The 17,823-nt window shown below is 69.1% G+C and overlaps 1 protein-coding gene across 3 annotated transcripts in view; it reads right to left on the minus strand.

Moving 5' to 3' along the window:
- The window catches only part of GRAMD4 (GRAM domain containing 4), a 50,173-nt gene that overhangs the window by 6,873 nt on the left and 25,477 nt on the right, over positions 1 to 17,823 (minus strand). For all 3 annotated transcript variants that reach the window (XM_045834951.1, XM_045834952.1, XM_045834953.1), the window contains exons 3-12: positions 17,414 to 17,534; positions 6,698 to 6,818; positions 5,398 to 5,459; positions 3,925 to 4,057; positions 3,450 to 3,475; positions 2,936 to 3,027; positions 2,490 to 2,581; positions 1,564 to 1,612; positions 439 to 510; positions 36 to 79 (exon numbers count right to left, since the gene is read on the minus strand). In XM_045834951.1, the coding sequence (XP_045690907.1) occupies positions 36 to 79; positions 439 to 510; positions 1,564 to 1,612; positions 2,490 to 2,581; positions 2,936 to 3,027; positions 3,450 to 3,475; positions 3,925 to 4,057; positions 5,398 to 5,459; positions 6,698 to 6,818; positions 17,414 to 17,534 (812 nt within the window). The remainder of the gene's footprint in view (positions 1 to 35; positions 80 to 438; positions 511 to 1,563; positions 1,613 to 2,489; positions 2,582 to 2,935; positions 3,028 to 3,449; positions 3,476 to 3,924; positions 4,058 to 5,397; positions 5,460 to 6,697; positions 6,819 to 17,413; positions 17,535 to 17,823) is intronic.

Consider the following 17,823-nt stretch of genomic DNA (forward strand, 5'->3'; position numbering starts at 1 on the left):
GGGCCGCGGGTGCGGGCAGGCGGGCGGGGACTTACTTCTTGATCTTCTCCAGGATGTCAGCCATCTTGCCGAAGAGGTTCTGTGGGAAGCCGCGGCCGCGGTTAGGACGGACTCCGGGGCCGCCGGTCCTCAGGGCAGCACCAGGAGGGCCCCGGGGTCCCGGGCAGCCCCCATGGGGGACCAGAGCCGGGCACTGCAGCCCGTGGTCCCACCCCGGCCCCCGCCCGGGGCTGAGCACAGGGAGGGTCATCTCTGAGTCATGGGTCACTGCGGGGATGGTGGTGTCCGACCCCCACCCCAGGGGCTGGCCGGGCCTGGCCCCCAGGGGCTCCGACCGGATGAGGGGACCCTGCCACGCCTGGGGGCTGTCTCGGGTGTGCGTGCAGGGCAGCTGACGACAGCCAGACCGGGCGGGGAGGCGGGGTGCTGGGGCCGCACCTGGGCCTTCTGGGCGACGTCCAGCACCAGCTGGAACTTCTCGGACACGGTCAGGTCTTCCTTCGGGGGCTCCTTCGGTCAGAGGGGAGAGAGTGTGCCCACTCAGACGGACCGTTCGGAGACGTCACCCACAGAACAGTAAGCACGAGGCCTCCCGCCCGGGGCCCGGGGCCACTCTGCTGCCCCACGCCAGGGGGGCCCACACGGGGGGGCCCTTCTAGAGGACACCCCCTTCCACCTGAGAGGGTGGGCGGGCAGTGGACACCCCCACAACCACAGGGCTGAGGCTCCCCTCTGAAGCTGCCTGAGACCACGCAGGCCCCCACCTCACTGTACAGGTGGGGAAACTGAGGCAGCGGGGGCACCGGATCTGGCCCTGCGTATGCAAGCTCGTCCAACAGAACCCTCCCAAGAGCCCCCTGGCCGTGGTGGACACAGGCCTGGCCCCGGACATGCCCGCTGACCCGTCTCAGGGGCCCTGCCAGCACCGCCCACGCAGCACACCTACTGTGTGCCCATGCACAGAGTAGGTGCTCAAACATCGGACCAGGCCCTGAGGGCTCCTTCCTGCCCACACCCAGGGGTTCTGCCCGGGGGCCAGTCCTCCCTAGCGCGAGGTCAGCAGATGTTTCCTGTGTCGGGGCCAGAGAGTGGACAGGTGTGTCTCTGCCACAGCCCCTCAGCCCAGCCGTCCCAGCCCCGAGGCAGCCAAGGCACGTGCCACTGAGCAGGCACGCGGCCAGTACAATGTCAACGGCAGACTCAGGCCACAGGCCGGAGTCAGGGCCGACCCTGCTCTGCCCCGTGCTGGGCCAGCCCGCTGGCCACCTCAACCCGCCCCACCGCTGCCCAGCCAGGGAAGCTCAGGAGGGCGGGGCGGGGCGGGGCAGCCCAGCCGGGGCCAGTGAGGGGAACTGGGGCTGCCAGCTACCAGGGGGTCAGGGAGCAGCTGCCCGGGGCTCCGGGCTGGGGACGGCTGGCCGCCTCCCCCCGGCCTCTCCCGGGCGGGCAGGACTCTGGGTGGGCACCCACGCAGCTGCACCTGGAGGCCCCAGCGACCTGTGGGGGGCCCAGTCGGGGCCTGAGCCTGTGGAGACGGACGCGACCTTCACCCCCGGGACTCACCACCACTTCCGACACCTCCGGCACGATGCTCCACTGAATCCTCCAGCCCCTGGCGACGGAGACGGCTCGGAGTCACGGGGCCGCCTGAGGCCCCGCCCAGAGCGCCCGGTGGGAGCAGCGCCCTGGGACTCGGCCACAAGGGGCTTCAGAAGCCCCCGCCCCTCACGTCTGAGACCGCCAGGGCCACTCCCTGGTGCAGCCCACTCAGGTGGCTCTCCCGAGGGGGACGCATTTAAAAGCCCCCAGGGGCGATGGGACAAGCAGCCTTTCAGGAGGCGTGGGTGAGGCAGCCACGGGCCTGTGGTGGGCGAGCCTCGTCCTGGGCGGGGGCCCCTTCCCCGGCACATCTGAACGTGCCCCAGGAAGCCCGTTTCCAGGGGGCCGGCCCTGGGAGGTGCCCGGGCAACAAGGGTGTAGGAGCGTGCATGCTATAAGGCCGAGCCCGACACGGAGCGCAGGGCCCTCAGGCCCGGCGGCAGCGAGGTCACTGTGCCGGGGTGACCTCAGGTTCGGTGGGACCCGGTGGCCCGGGGACATGGGCGTGGGCATGGGGATGCTGGCCTCCCTCCAGAGCCCCCCCATGGCTGCAAGAGCCCACGGCTCACTCTGCCCCAGCTCCCGTCCCACAAACGCTGCAGGGGCCACCTCGCAGGGGCCACCTCGCAGGGGCCACCTCGCAGGGCCCGGCGCCCTCGATGGTCCGTCCATCCCCCACCCCACATCTTCCCGGTGGTCTGGGGGGACCTGGGGGGACCTGGGGGGACCTGGGGGAGGAGGGGCTGGGGAGTTTGGGAATCGCCCGTGGCAGCTCCGGCAAACCTGGGGGTTGGGAGCCTGTCCCAGGGCTGACCCCCCAACGCCAGTGTGTGCGCGCGGCAGCGTGGGGACACAGCCCAGCCACCCCCGAGGCCGGCCGGCCCGCCTACCTGGCTATGAGGTAGTTGAGGGACAACCTCAAAATGGCCAGAAACAGGAACATGGGCAGCGCCCAGCCATGCCACACGGCGTTCATGTAGACCTGAGGCGGGGAGGGGGAGCGAGGCTGGGGGCACAGCAGGCCAGGGCCGGCGGGGCGGCCCGTTGTCCCCGGAGCACCCTGTCCACCCTGGGGGGCGCCCTCCCCGTCCCAGGACCGGCGGCTCACAGGCCAGCCCGGCCCCCAGGTCACCGTGTGGCACCCAGTAGGAGGGGCCCCGGGTCCCACAGGGGCAGACAGAACTCCCCACTGTCTCCTCCGCCCGGCTGGGGGAGCAGACCACAGCACCAGCCTCTGTCAGGCTGGGTGACCCCCTCCTGACCGCCTGGCACCCTCACGCTGGAGAAACTGGGGCCGTCCTGCACAGGGAGGGCGCCCACCCCGCCCAGCACTCACGGTGAAGGCGATGGCGGATGTGTAGACGGAGTACCAGTCGGATAAGGCAGAGAGGTTCTTCACGAAGCTGGTGACAGGCTTGGCCCCGCGCTCTGGGGACAGGACGGAGGGCACGGTCAGCCGGCCCGCAGGCAGGCCTGGAGGTCGGGCTGGCCACACCAGCCCGGGGGCCCTGCGGCAAGGCACTCGGCAGGCTGGAGAGGCTCTCTAGAAAGATGGCAGAGCCCTCGGCCAGCCCCACGCCCCCCAGGGGGATCAGCCCCACACCCACCAGGGGGATCAGCCCCACACCCACCAGGGGTGCTCAGCCCCCACACCCACCAGGGGCCAGCCCCACACCCACCAGGGGGCCCAGCCCCACACCCACCAGGGGCCCAGCCCTCACACCCACCAGGGGCCCAGCCCTCACACCCACCGGGGGCCCAGCCCTCACACCCACCGGGGGCCCAGCCCCCACACCCACTGGGGGCCCAGCCCCACACCCACCAGGGGCCAGCCCCGGCGCGGAACTTACTGAGTCGCCGCATGTTCTCGGTTAACCTGAAAGGCAGGGGAGGGAGGTGAGCACCAGCAGGGTCTCACCTGTGGCCGCGCCCCCGACACCGCGCCTGCCGGGCCGTGCTGGCACTCGGGCAGCACGGGCGACCCTGACGTGCGGGAGCCACCCACCCAGATGCACCTGGCTGCTGCCCCCCACGCCGGAGGGGGCCCCGCCCATGGACTGCCCCTCATCTCCCACCCACGCTCCCCAGGAACCCGACTGGCTGGTGCCTCGGGAGCTCACGGTCCCTGTGTGTGTCGCACGCACGAGCCAGACCAGAGTGGTGGGCACGGCAGTGCAGCGGCCCCCAGGAGCCCGAGAGACCTGTGCGCATCGGCCACGGGGGGCCGGTCCCTGGAGGCCGGCGCAGCCACGCCACAGGCAGCCCCACCTCCCGGCTCCCCTGAGAGCCGGCCTGGCCCCCGGAGACCCCCCCGGGCGGGCCCACCTGCGGGCGCTGAGGGGCTCCTCCGTCTCCACGGTGCTCTCCTCGGGCTGGAACCGGAAGTCCTCCACGTACTCCCCGAACTTCTCATACAGCCACTTCTGCACGCGGGGGCACAGCCCCTGGCCGCGCCGGTCTGTGGGGACAGGCGGGGTCCGCTGAGGCGCGGGGCCACGGGGGCCACGGGGCAGCAGAGGGGCCGGCAGGAGCTGGAGGAAGCCCCGACGGGGGCGGGGGGGCAGGGAGGGGCAGGCCCACGAGCAGGGGGCCGGACCTGCCTCCACCACCAGGTGCACGCCAGCCCGGCTGGGCCCGGTGGGTCTCCGTGGGCCTCGCCCAGGGCCCCGCCTGACAGAGGCCGTCCCCATGTAGGCGCCGCCTGGGCAGCACGGCCCACGGGGGCCTGCAAGAGCCTGCCTCCCATCCTACCGGGCGCACTGGTCCGCCCGGGGGGAGTGGCTGGGGGGCTGGCTCCCAGGACCCTGAGCCCCAGCCAGGGGACAGGTGTCGGGGACAGGGTGCTACGGGGGTCCCCCCTGCAGTGAAGTGGCCTCTGCTCTTCCACAGCCAAGGCTCGCGAAAGCCACACCCACCGCAGACCCAGAAAACCGGACAAACCCCACAGAACCGGGGCATTGTGGGTGCAGCAGTCTGCCCCTCAGACGGCAGGTCCCGGAGCCGCCCGCAGGGGGCGCTGTCCACCACCATCAGAGGGCCGGGTGAGAGGGAGCCCCTCACACTGTCCCCACCCCTCACCAAGGTCGGGGAGGGCCTGGGGGCTCTCCACAGGGCAGGGGGCTCTGAGTGGGAGGCAGGGTCAGCTTTGTTCCCCACAGCAGCTACGGACCCAGGGTACTTCTGGACACGGATATTTTAAAACACAGGTAACGTTCACAAGCCACAAAATGTTCTTTTTTCAATCACTAAAATGTGTAAAAACACTCAAAATACAAAAGCAATGACGGGCTGTAGTCTGCCGACCCCCAGGTGTGGCTCGGGCCTGCTCTGGGCCCACGGGTTTGGGGGTCCAGAGCCCCAGCTGCAGGACCACCCCCCACCCAGACTCCTGCCCCTGCCGCCCTCACGCTGGGCTGTACTTGGTGCCCACCCCCCCACCCCGGGGCCACAGCTCTCCCTCGGACACAGCCCGGATGCAGTTTCTCTCAGGGGTGGGGCCACAGGGACCCTCAGAGTCCGGGTCTGGCACCCTGCACGCCCCGCTCACAGGAGACCCATCCTCGTCACGCACAGCGCGGTCCTCGGGTCCCCTGCGCTGCTCCTGCCGGGGAGCCCCTGCCCCCCGCTGTGGAGCCCAAGAACCCAAGGGGACCGGGGCTCTAGGGGCGCGGCAGCCGACCCTGCACCCGGACCCCGGGGGAGGGGCCCGGCAGGAGGCGGCCCCGGCGGCGAGCACAGGGTCCCGGAGCAGGACGGACACCCTCCAGCAGCACCAGCACCCACCCAGAGGGGGCCTACCTGCGCCGTTACTGAGCTGGGCCTGGCTTTTCGGAGGCTGCGGGGCCGCCTGCTCCTCAGCTCTGGAAGAGGGGAGAGGGGAGCGGAGAGGGGAGGGGCTGACGTCCTCAGCGCAAAACACGGGCAGGGCAGCCCGGCGAGTCCCAGCGCTCACAGGAAACCCCGCCGCGCCGCGCTGCGGGCACGCAGCACCAGCGGGCTCCCTCCACGGCCCTCACTGCGCCGTGAGAGGCAAGACTTTTCCCCTTAACAACCAACAAAACGGGCCTCGTAAACGCCCTTTTCTCTCCTGTAGTATTGTCACGCACTTGCTCCTTGCTTTACCGTTAGGCTCAGAATGCACGGCTCCCTGCTGCTAATTTACTGGCCTGCTAATAAAAAGATACTCAACACCCGGAATCCTCAAGCACCACGCAAGGCTACAGACTGGGCGACCCCCTGCCCCAGCGGGCTGTGCCCAGGTCCCCATGTGGCCCAGCCACCCCCAGCCTCAGCAGTCTCCCGGCCCCGGACCCCTCTCCCGGAGGCACCAGCTCCTGACCGTCGGCTGGACTTTCAGCCACAGGCCTGGCCCCGCCCTGTCCATCCCACGCCCGTGCCTCCTGCCTACCCTGGCCTGCCCGCCCGGCCCCCTCATTCTGCACTGGTCCAGGCTCCCAGCGCACCCGTCCGGCAGACACCCCAGGACGTGGGGGAGGCACTGCTCCAGGTGACCCGCAGCGGGGCCTGGGGGGGCAGGGGACCCCAGGACCGGGAACGTGGGGCCCGGAGACCCTCACTCAGCACAACATGCACACCCTTGGCTTCCGGGAGGAGGGGGTGCGGTTTCTGCTTCGTTCACACAAGTGACTCCCTGCTCCCACATCTCCAAGAGCTCGCCCGGTTTGCAGGACTGTAGCCCCAGAACCATCACCCGGAGCAGGAAGCGCGGAGGAAGCGCGGAGGACCCGCAGGACAGGAGCCAGCAGAGCGCGCCCAGGGCCCTGGGTGCGGCGATGGGGTGGGGGTGGAGTCCCGGGAGGAAGCCGTGGTCAGGGACGGGGGCCCAGCCTGCACGGCCCTGCTCCCAGGGGCTGGCCACCCAAGTGACCGTCCCCACCTGCAGCCGACTAAGTGGGGACTCGGAGGGGAAAGGAGAGGAGCCCGGGCAGGAGACTCCGGGACCCGCCGGGGTCCCTCCGCTGCTGCTCACCGGGCCGCGGGCACCTGCTGACCCTGCCCCTGCACCTCCCCACCTGGCCCTGGGCACCTGCTGACCCTGCCCCTGCACCTCCCCACCTGGCCCTGGGCACCTGCTCACCTGGCTTTCAGCACTTCCTGGACCTTCTGCTCCAGCTCGATCCGCCGCTGCCGCTCCCGGTCCAGCTCCTGCCGCAGCGTCTCAGCGTTGGTCTCCTCGCGCAGCTTCCGGAGCTCCTCCTCTGTGCGGGGGGGGAAGGGCCGGTGACCGCCCGCCCCTCGGGCTGTGTGGGCGCGAGGGGCGGCGTGGGCGGCAGGGCACCGAGAGGCCCTCCTGCCTGACGGGAGACGCCGGCTGCCCGCTCCTGTCCTGAGTGGACCCCCGTAGGCGGGGCTGTTAATCGGGCTCCTCTCACAGGGCGGGGGCGGGCGAAGAAAGGTGAGACTCCACTAAATAAACCGGGTGCAAGACGGACACGTCCCCAAGCACCAGCCACCTGGCCGACTGGCAGACGCCCAGGGGCAGGGGCCCAGGACACGGGCAACACGGGCAGCAGGCGGCCCTGGGAGGGGGGTGGCCCTGGGAGGGGGCGACCAGACAAGCCCGGCCAGCTGGGGTGCCGGCGACCTGGAGAGCGAGGCCGGGGCCCCTAGGGAAGAGCAGGGGGCCGGGGGACGTGCGGAGCCCTGGGGCCGGGAGGCAGGCCCGGCACCGCGTCTGGGGGGACAGACACGCACCATGTGGCTGCCGTGGGAGCTGGCGGAGGAGGAGGACATGTGCTGGGCAGGGGCCCGAGACGTCCCTGTCCTGACCCCCGCGACCGGGCGGCCCCACGCGGACCAGGGACTCGGCGAACGCGATGCAGTGGAAGGCAGGAGAGGGCCCTGGGTGACCCGGGTCACGCAGGTTCGTAAGAGGCGGGTCAGAAGTCAGAGAGCGCAGAGTGACTGGGAGACGCCTCCTGGGACTCTGGGGCCAGGGGGTGGGGGCGGGGCAGGGGGCAGCTTCCTCGGGAACCTGGGAAAGTCAGGAGCAGCCCCTGCCCTGAGCTGACGACTGGCCGGCCGAGGGCCAGCCTGTCCAGCTGGGGCCATGTGAGCCCGAGGTCGGCTCAGCGTGGCCTGCAGCAGCCACAGTGCAGGTGGCAGGTAACCCCACAGGAAAAGCCATGTTCGCTCCCCAGACCTGGGAGCGCGGCTGGTTAATCCGCCAAAATCGGGCGGAGGACTGGGCCCGGGGGCGACGGGGTCTGACCAGCGACCAGGGCGACCCCCAGCTTCTCCTCCTGGCCCGGCCGCCTCACAAGACCGGGGGACACAGGGCCAAGCCCAAGACCAGGACCTTCAGGCCAAGGTCACTACCACAGCCCCGGCCCAGACACAGGCCAGCCTGCACCAGCAGCTGTGCGCGAGCAGCAGGACCCTGTCCCACTGCACGGAGGGGGCCCAGACTGAGGGGGGCCTGCGGTCAGAAGACCCTGGGCTGACATGGGCACACACAGGCACGGACACCCCTCTGACAGCTGTGGAGGGCGAGTCCGGGGTGGGTGGCCAGGGCTCAAGGCGCAGGGTGGGTGGGGCCGGCTCCTCGGGGGGCTCTGGGGGGATGTTTCCAGGCCATTCCCAGCTCCAAGAGGCACCTGTGTCCCAGTGACGACATCACTATGACCTCTGACCCCGACCTTCCCCCTCTCACAAGGACCCTCCGATGACAATGCGCCCCCCCCCCCCAAACAGGATCATCTCCTGTCTCAGACCCTGAACTCCATCACCTCTGCCCAGCCCCTCTGCCGCGCAAGGTGCCACGTTACAGGTTCTGGCGATCAGAACGTGGACCCCTCAGGGGGCGGGATCTGGCCACCACACTCCCCCTGAGGTGAAACTCGGGGTCCCAGGAGGCCCCAGGGGCTCCGGGGTGGGGGCGTGACACCCTCCCATCCGACCCGGGAACGCACGGCTCACAACATGGGGAAGGGCGCCCTCTGGCGGTGAAAGGGCGCTCAGGGGTGCGGGGCCCCAGCAGGCTCCGCCCTCCAGCTGAGCCCGAACCTGCGCCCGAAGCAGGACCCGCCCAGCGCCCCCAGCGGTGTCTCCGTGGACGGTGCCCCGAGCCAGGCAGCCCGCACCAGTGTCAACTCTCAAGGTGACGAGGACACACACACAGAGGACACTGCCACGAGCCCTCGGCCTTCCACGGCACGCCCGGGCGGCAGGCAGCGCGCTCCTGGGGGCTCTCCAGAGCCCCTCCACCCTCCCGCGGGGCGCCCTGGGTCGGGGCCGCCTTCCGCGCAGGCGGCCCAGGACGCCCCATCACTCCACACCAGCTAGGCTGTCACCAGTGGGGCCCCGGGGGAGGGGCCGCATGCCTGCCTGCCTGTCAGTCAGGCCTCCATCACAGCCCTGCAGGGAGAGGGCAGGACCATGGCCTGAGGCCGAGGGGCAGGGCTGCAGCACGGCACCTGATGATTCGCGCTTTTCCAGGCCCGGCAATGGCCGAGATGGGCTCAGGGCTCCGCGGCAACTGCTGAGCCAGCACAGCCAACTGGGGTTACAGCGGGTGAAAGGAAGCCTGGGGGGGGAGGCCAGGAGAGCCACACTGCCCGCCCCAGGGGTGAGTCAGGACCCCCAGAACCTTCCAGGGCCCACGGGCACGCCCAGGAACCAGCAGCTCGCACCGGGATTCCCAAATCCCCCCCCTGTGCTCCTACTTGATGGGGCACCCGCGTGAGCAAAGGAAGCTACCAGGTCCGCGGCCCCAGAGGGAGGGAAACCAGGGTCGGTTCCCCAGGGGGCCGGGCCTGCACCCGCCCACCTCCCCCAGAGTAGGTGGGCAGCAGGGTGGGACGGGGGGGATGGGGCACCCAGGCAGCGCACAGAGATGTCCACCTGGCTTCCCAAAGCCTGTTGTCCTCGTCCAAATGCCCCTTCCGCAGCCTCGCGTCCGGACAGACCAGGCCACGCTCCGGCAGGAAAAGGCCACGGCGGGCCACATTTCTGCATGGAGACTGCTGGCCGCTGCCCTTGAAGACATGGGCAAGAAGGAGGTGCAGGCGTGGAGCCCCGAAAACAGGAAGGCAGCATGGCATGACGAGGACCCCGGCCGGCACTCCCCACGAGGGGCGGCCCGCCCACCTGCTCCGGCCGGCAGCCTCCGGGTCAGGGAGAAGGGCGGGGCTGGCCAGCTGATCGGGGACTCGGGAGCCCCCGCCCCCAACCGGCCCGAGGCTCGCTGACGCGGGGGGACACGGAGGACAGGACTGAGCTCATGCGACCGCACACCCAGCTGCACGCACGGGCCACCGCCCGGCCCGCCGCCGGCCTCCGGGGAAGTCACCGGCGGGGAGGGAGAGACGCCCCTTTCAGGCTATTTTTAAACCCGTGAAAGTAGAACTCTCAACCAGGAGTCCTCCTGGCACACGGCTCCACAGGCCCAGCCACAGCCAGAAATAACAATCAAGTGATAATCCTTAAATAAAACTCGTTCCCACCAGCCAGGAACGCGCACACGCAGGGACCCCTGGAAAAGCGGCTCCACCCCCCCCGGGCCAGGTGGGAGGCCTGACCCCTGGGGGCCTCCCCCGGGTTCTGCCCCTTCACCTCCCTCCTCACCTCTCACCCCCCACCACCCGGGCTCCCAGCCTCCCGGCCCCCACCCGCCATCACTGGGGACCCTTCCAGGAGGCAGAGCCACACCCCCCGCCCAGAGCGACCAGGTGTGAGGTGGCGAGCGAGGAACACACCTCTGCTCTCGGCGGCCGGGGCAGACATACCCCCTGCACGCTCTGCCCCTTCCCCCGCGCTGGGGAGACGGCCGTTACAGGAAGTGAGTCACGGGCCCTGCGAGCTCCGGTCTCATCTTCTCCCTCACGCCCGCCAACAGCCTGTCATTGGCCGCCACCCCGCCGCCTCCGAGGCAGCGCCCGTGGGCGATGAAGTGCGGGGACCAGGAAGCGGGATGGGAGCACCTCGCACCCTCTGGGGCGGTGCTGTGCTTCAGGCACGTTTCGCGAACGACCAGGGTTGGGGGGGGGGACACACCCCGTTCCAGTGTCCCCCGTGCATGTGAGGAGGAAGAGGAGCCGGCCAGCATTTCGCCCAGAACGCCGACTCCCCGGGACCGGCGCCTTCCAGCAGAGAGGGTGGGGTGCCCCGCACACCAGGGCCGAGCCAGGAAACGGGTGCTCACCGGCCCCCACCCCCCTGCCCCTGGCCCCTCCAGGCCCCAGCCCCTCCCTGCAGCCACAGGCTGTCTGCTCCCTCCCAGCAGGGCGGGGTGGTCAGGGACCCCTGGCCCCCAGCACGGTGAGACCAGGCGCCAGGTCCCTGAGTGGGGACCCACAGGAAGCAAAGGTGACACAAAATACGTGCTTAGGGGCCCAGACACCAGAGAGTATGGGGGCAAGGAAGGGGCATCTGGAGAACCCAGGCTCTGGCCGCCTGGGGGGGGGGGGCTTGAAGGGAACGTAGAGGGGCGCCCAGTAGGGCAGCAAGTCTGTCTGTCCACCTATCCCCCATCTGCCCGCCCGTCCGTGGGCGCCCACAGCTGCCCGGCCCTGCGCCCAGGCCGCGGGGGCTCACACGGAGGTGGCAGCTGCTTCCCCTGCTCCTCCTGGGGGCCCAGCGCCGCACAAGAGGCATGACATGGGCTAGGAGGAGCCCCCCGTGAAGCCGGAATAGCAGGGCGCCCCCCCCCCCGCGCCAGGAGACAGCCTGGCAGTGCCAGGCCAGCCTGGGCACACGGAGGAGGTTCAGCAGGAGGGGACGGCCCAGGAGGCGGCGGGGGACAGGGAGGGTGTGCTGGCCCGGCTGCCCCCTGCCCCATGGCACGCACGGGGCCCAGGGAGTGGGGCTCACCCCGCCTTCCTCACAGCCCCGGGGGGCCCGGGAGGTGCTCAGGGGGCGGGGTGCAGGGTGGGGACAGGGAGAGAGGTCACAGAGCTCTGCCTTCACCCGCCCCCACGGAAGCCGATGCTGCCGTGGTCCAGGCCGCTGCCAGACGCGGCGGGGCCTGGACACGGAGCCACGGACATCGCACTCTCGGGCAGTTGTGTCCCGGCTGCCTCTCTGGCTGCTCCCTCACCCGGGGCTCCTGGGGCCCTGGGCCCAGGACAGCAGGGCCTCCCCCCTGAACTGTGCACCGAAGGAACGGTGGGGGGGGGGGTGCTGGCAGGCAGGGCCCACGGCCGCCAGGCGCAGTCAGCAGGCCTCTGTGCCCCAAGACCCGCCCCGGAGGACGAGCCAGGGCCGCACGTGCCCATGGACGACGGGGGAGCGTCCTTGCCCGGCAGGAGACGCGATCTGGGGAAACGGAGGTCTGGCCGGCCCAGCCGGCCGGGCGCCGAATTTCCTCAGGGGCCACTGTCTCGGTTCCCTGGGTGAACACTGGGTGACTCGGACACCCAGCCCCATCGTCCCCATCTGCTGCCTCCTCTGCGCATCCCTCCCTGTCTGTCTGTCTGTCTGTCCGGGCCACCCACCAGCCCCCCCGAGAAGGGGCAGAAACCGCTCAGGGGGCATGTCGGTGTGGGGGCGGGACCGTCCGACCACGTCCTGGCACAGGGGGTTCATCTTCCCGCTGCAACTGATGAACAGGAGCAGTTTTTCATATAAAAAAAATAAACAGACGCCCCAGAGCGGGGCATCTCCAGGCCCAAAGGGGAGGGTCCGGAGGGATCCGATCAGCCCCACACCCAGCCCGTCCCTACCCTCAAATGCGGTGGCCGCTGGCCGCTCCCCAGCCTTCCGGACTCTGGCTCCTGTAGACCGGCCCAGAACCGGGGACCCCTGTGAAGTCCAGGCATCCAGAAGACCCTCCTGTGACCCCCGACCAGCTTCCCCCAGAAGCAACCGCAGGGTAACAGGCAGCCACGTGGACACGTGTGGGGCAGGGCAGGAAGGGGACCTCCCGGGACCCCTGGGGGCTCAGGGGCACAGGGCCCTTCTCCTGCGCCAGGCTCTCCGGGAACCGTCACCGCCGCCTCCCTGGCTGCGTCCACCAGCACCCACCTGGCCCTGGCCCTGAGCAGGTGGGTGTCGGTGGCCCAGAGGTGGTGGCAGCCCCTGGCCCAAGGGCTGAGGACCCCAGGACATGCAGCCCCACGGGGCAGCCTCCAGCCCATCTGGGGAGGACTCCACGGGCCTTCACGGCTCGGCGACATGGAACCCACACGTGCGAAGGGGTCTCGGTGTTACCCGGCCCCCAGGAAGCTCGCGCAGCCCCGAAGCCCGTGAGCACCCCCACCTGCCCCCGTGACCCAGCTCCACGTGACCCAGCTCCACTGTGGGGCCTGCTCCCTCGGGGGGTCGGTGGTAATCGCGCCCCTGCCAGCCGGCGGTGCCAAGCGAAACGCACTTGGGGCTACAAAACGGGCGATGGTGCTTCTCACTTTTCTGTGCGCTGCTTTCACGAGTTCAGGGTCCTGCTCCGGTCACGAGCCAGCCCGCCCTCCACCCCCCTCTCCGTCCTGTGTCATTTTCTCCCAGGAGGGACATCTGTTCCCTTCAATATTTAATGACCGGCGCGCCGCTGTGCGCTTGGCCATGTCCTCCCGCGCGAGAAGCAGCCTGCTCTGCTCTGAGAGAAATCACCACGGGCGGCTGCGTGGCCGGAGGGCGCTGACCGCAGTGACACTGACAGGCGGGCAGCCGGGCCTCGGCCCCCGGCCGGCGGTGGCGGGGTCAGACCGTGGGCATGAAGCGCAGACACAGCCCAGCCCATTGCTGCAGGCGACAGGGAGGCAGGAGGAGTGCAGCTCGTGACCCGGACTCCCCTCTGCCGCGGAGGCCGTCGCTGGGGCACGCGGAGAAGTGAGGACAAGGTCTCCGGGGAGGTCTCTGGCCGTGAGGTGCCCGTGGGCTGGCTGTGCCGGCCGGCGGGGTCTGGGCGAGATGGCGCGCTCACTCCCGGGAAACGCACACACAGGCGTCAGGGCTCAAGGCCGCCCTGCCGTCCAGTCTGGGCGGCCACCAAAGGGCACAGAAAACGAAACTCAGACGGAAGGGGAGACACGTGGCTGGAAGGGGGGACGCAGGCACCGGCGGCAGAGGGGTAACCTGCGTGGGGAGACTGGCTGGAAACCACACGGGGGTCTTGGCAACACCCCCGAGAGTCTGAAATCATGTTGAGTAAGTTATCAGAGGAAAACGAATGGACCAAACTCTGCACTGAACTGACGAAGCCAAAAAGAGGGGAAAGACTTTTCCGGGCGACTTTTAAGTGACATAATCGTACGCGCCTGGGGGGGGATGCCCCGGAGGACAAAGCGCAGGAAACACCCCCCCACACACACACCCCCTACAATCAGGACAGTGCTGCGTGTCACCCTGAGGCTGCTGTGTGAGTCACCGCAGCCCAGCTGCTGGCCGCTACCCCTCGCCGGGAACCAGCGCCTGCTGCAGGCAAGGGAAATGGGGGAGGAGCCGGACGGGGGTCAGCGAGGACCGCCGCCACAGTCTGTGAGCGGGGACTCAGAGAGGGTGTGCACACCTGTGCTCACTGCCGCTCTGCTCACAATCGCCAGCTGTCCTCGGCAGCCGAGTGTCTGCGGGGGGAGGGATGGATTGAAAAAAAGGGGGTCTGCCCGTACCCCGCTTCCCACCCACAGGAACAGAGAGAAGAGGTTCCCGTATTTTGCCGTGTATAATGCACATCCGTGTTTCTGGCCCAAACTTTCACGAAAAGAATCTTTCATTTTAGTGTTTTAGTTCATTTACTTATTTAGAGACAAAACTGATCATCATACTCCAGGCATGACTCTGCACACAGACATCATCACTGCTTTCTACAGTTACACTTTAAACCCGTAAGCGCAAACAAAAGCGTTAAAAACATTTACATAGATGCGGAATTAGTACTCCTCCTGTATGACGTGCATGCTTATTTTTCCCTAAAAAATTTGGGCAAAAAAAGTGGGCATTATACACAGCAAAACCCAGGAATTCCGGGGTGGGCTGGAAGTGCTCAGAGAAGCCGGGATGTCTTCACCCGCCAGAGAGCAAGGAGTCACCCACGGAGGCCGCAAACCTGAGAAGGACCCCCCCCCCACACACACACACACAGCTGCTGGACTTACGGGTGGGGGAGGGGAGAGTCTGGCTGAGCGCCGAGGAGACAGCAAGCGCAGGGATCCAAGCACATCGACCGTGCTCGGACCCGGTCTCACCAGGACACACACCCTGAGCAGAACATGATGCCATCGCATTGAAAACTGGAAAATGACGGGAAGCGTCCGAGCGTGCACCCTGCCCTTCCTCCACGGGCTCCCCCGCGCCGGAGCAGCGGGACGGTCGGGCCTCAGGAACACGTGGGCTGGGACGCGCAGGAAGAGCGTCAGAGCCGGACGAGCGGTGGGGCCGCCTCCCAGGAGATGAGACGCTGGGGCGAAGCCCTGAGGGCGGAGGTCAGGGCCGGGGTCACACCCCCTCGCCCGTCTGCCCGAGGGACGGACACGTTAGGTCCCCTGCCGAGTCCCGGGACGCCCTGAGCGGTGTCCGGAGCGGAGAGCCCGCCACGAGACCCCGCCACGGAGGGCCCGGCCCCTCCACAAAGAGCCAGGAGAGCAGCAGCAGCAGCAGCAGCAGCAGCAGCAAGGGGACTGAAGACACTCACCGCCCGTCCCACGCGCGGAGCCCGTTGGAAAAGGGCGACGAACGAAGCAATCGGGGAAACTGGAGCCTGAGCCGGGATGTGTGACGGCGTTAGAGAAAAACTCGGTTTTTTCAGTTGTGACATTAGGCGCGTGGCTTTTGTTTTTGCAAAATGATGAGCTGCTGCTACAATATTCACAGATGGAACGACCGGGTGCGGGCAGGGACTCCCGGGGTGGGGGGAGGGACTCCCGGAGCTGTGGGAGCGCGGGGGGCGGGGCTTTGGGAGCGCGGGGGCGGGGCTTTGGGAGCGCGGGGGCGGGGCTTTGGGAGCGCGGGGGCGGGGCTGGGGGGCACAGGCGGGGACCACACTACTCGCTGTGTGTGTCTCCAAAATCCCCCCTCCCCCAAAAAGAAAGCCCCTCCGCGCCACCCCGAGGCTGTCTGCCCCGAAGGCCCCGCTCTGACGACTCGAGGGCCCCGGGAACGGGACACACTCCTCCGACCCAGCAGCGCCCAGCACAGACGCAGAGGGCGGGTCCCAGGACGCCAGCGTCGCCGCCCCCGCAGCTGGGGCCTCCTCTCCTCCGCATCTGGTCAGCCCCAGACCGGCGGTCCCGTGGGTCCTGCTGTCCTGCCCTCCCGAAAGACGCTCCCCCCCCCCGCCCCCGCCAACCCCTGCCCGGTGGGGGCATCCTTGTTGGAGGCCCTCAGAGATCCCTCCTTTCACGGAGAGCGCTTAGTTCTGCGGGCTCATCGGGACCCGTGACATGGCCGATTTCCGGCCACTTGACCACAAAAGCCAAGTTCACGAGGCTCCATCTGCTGACGCAGGGGATCCTTGCCACGCTCAGAGCCGGGTGGGTCCGGCTCCGCAGTCCGGCCTCCAGAGCAGCCTCCACCGGTGGCCCCCGCGGCCCCGGCCCAGCAGCCACCAATCAGCCAGCAGGACGGCCTACCCAGCGCGCTCATGTGTCAACTTGCAGAGCTCGGCTCCAGTCAAGGTCACAGGCACCAGTCAGAGGGCCTCACAGGCAGGCGCGTCACCGCCTGCTGCCCCAGGCAGACCCAGCTGGACCACTCCCCCAGCCAGCTCAGTAACAACCTCGGGTGCGTGGGGAGACCGAGGCTTCCGGGGGGGACACCCGCACACCCACACACACCTGCATGCACACGCACATGCCCACACGCCCACTGAGGGGAGCGCAGACCAGCAAAGGGGGTCTGCAGGCAGGAGGGGACGGCAGCACGGGACGGCAGCACCTGGGGGCGGGCCATGTGCAGAAACACAGTGACGGCCACAGGGCCCCCTTCCCGGGAGCAGGAGGCCAGGCACCCCCCAGCTCCCTACCTCCACCTGCAAGCGAGGGCCCTCGTGGCTGCTGCTCAGATGACACTGGGCGCCCAAAGCCCCAGGGACACACAGGACAGAAGGAGGGAGATGACTCCATGGGGACAGGGAGCTCGCGGGCGCTGGAGGGAGACCCAGAGGGGCCCGGCACTGTCTGTGCAGCTCGGGTGTGACCGGCGTGAGGCCGGGCTGCTCCTCCCCGCCACCATGGTCCCCAGCACACCGCCCACAGCCTCAGGTCGGCAGGGGGACAGCTGCCCGTGCATGGGCGCTGGGCTCGCCTGCCTGGGTCAGGGCGCCACCCCACCCCTGGGTCACTGCATTTCCTTCGCCCTCCCGTCCTCGGCTTCCTCACCCCTCGAGCAGAGGGTGAGAGAGGGGCAGTGAGGGGTCAGAGACAACACCCAGGATGAGACCCTCTCTGCGAGGGACCCACAGGCCACCTGCCAAGGGACCTCTGCTGTCAGCACCCCCAAACCGCAGCAGGAGCGCGTGGTCTCGCAGCGCAAACAGCCCGGACACCGACCCAGGCGGCCGACACGCGAACGCAGACGTACTCGCACTGTCCCTCCCAGCTGAACGCATGACCAGAGGGAGCACAGTAAGCCCAGGTGTACGTGTCCATAGCGCTCGGAGAGTCCGAGCTGACGGCTGGAGACACGACGCCCCAGGTCCGCCGAAACAATCCTGTTTCCCTCCTGCCCTGTGACCTTCCCCGCCGCCCCCGAGGGCGAGGACATCACCGCCCAGCAAACCAGCACTCCGGGCCTGGCGGGGCGGCTGAGGAGGGGCCACGTCTGTGCTCCCCAGGAGCCCAGGGCCGCTGTTGTGACCGACCGGCTGAACCTCTGAGCCCCGTGTCCGCCCTGCCCCCCCCCCCCCCCGCCCGAGAGCACTCACGTAAGAAGTGTTTTTCCAGTAAGGCGATTTCCAGGTGACCTTTGATCTCGTTCAGCCGATCGAACTCTGTCCGGTTGAAGTCCTGGACTCCCGCAGCCATGATGAGGGTCCCCGGGCCGGCCTGGAAGGGAAGGAAGCACAGGCAGCTGGCATCCCGCGTCCACTCTGCACCCCGAAGGGGCCCGAGGACCCCGCGTCTGGATGGGCTGGGCCCAGAGCCCCCGCCTGCCACGACCCCACGGACAAGGCCAGTGTGTGGCCAGCCTTGATTAAAAGCCCCATCCGTGCACCGCGGCTGCGCTGGCCGGTGGAAGGGGAGCTCAGACAACGCGGAGGTTCCCGGGGCCCACGGGGGTGACGCGGGCCGCAAGGCCACGTGGCTCACGGGACGGGCAGACGCTGGCGGCACG

This window comes from Phyllostomus hastatus, unplaced genomic scaffold, assembly GCF_019186645.2.
Source record: "Phyllostomus hastatus isolate PE091 unplaced genomic scaffold, TTU_PhHast_1.1 phas_contig_198, whole genome shotgun sequence".
Classification (NCBI taxonomy): Eukaryota; Metazoa; Chordata; class Mammalia; order Chiroptera; family Phyllostomidae; genus Phyllostomus; species Phyllostomus hastatus.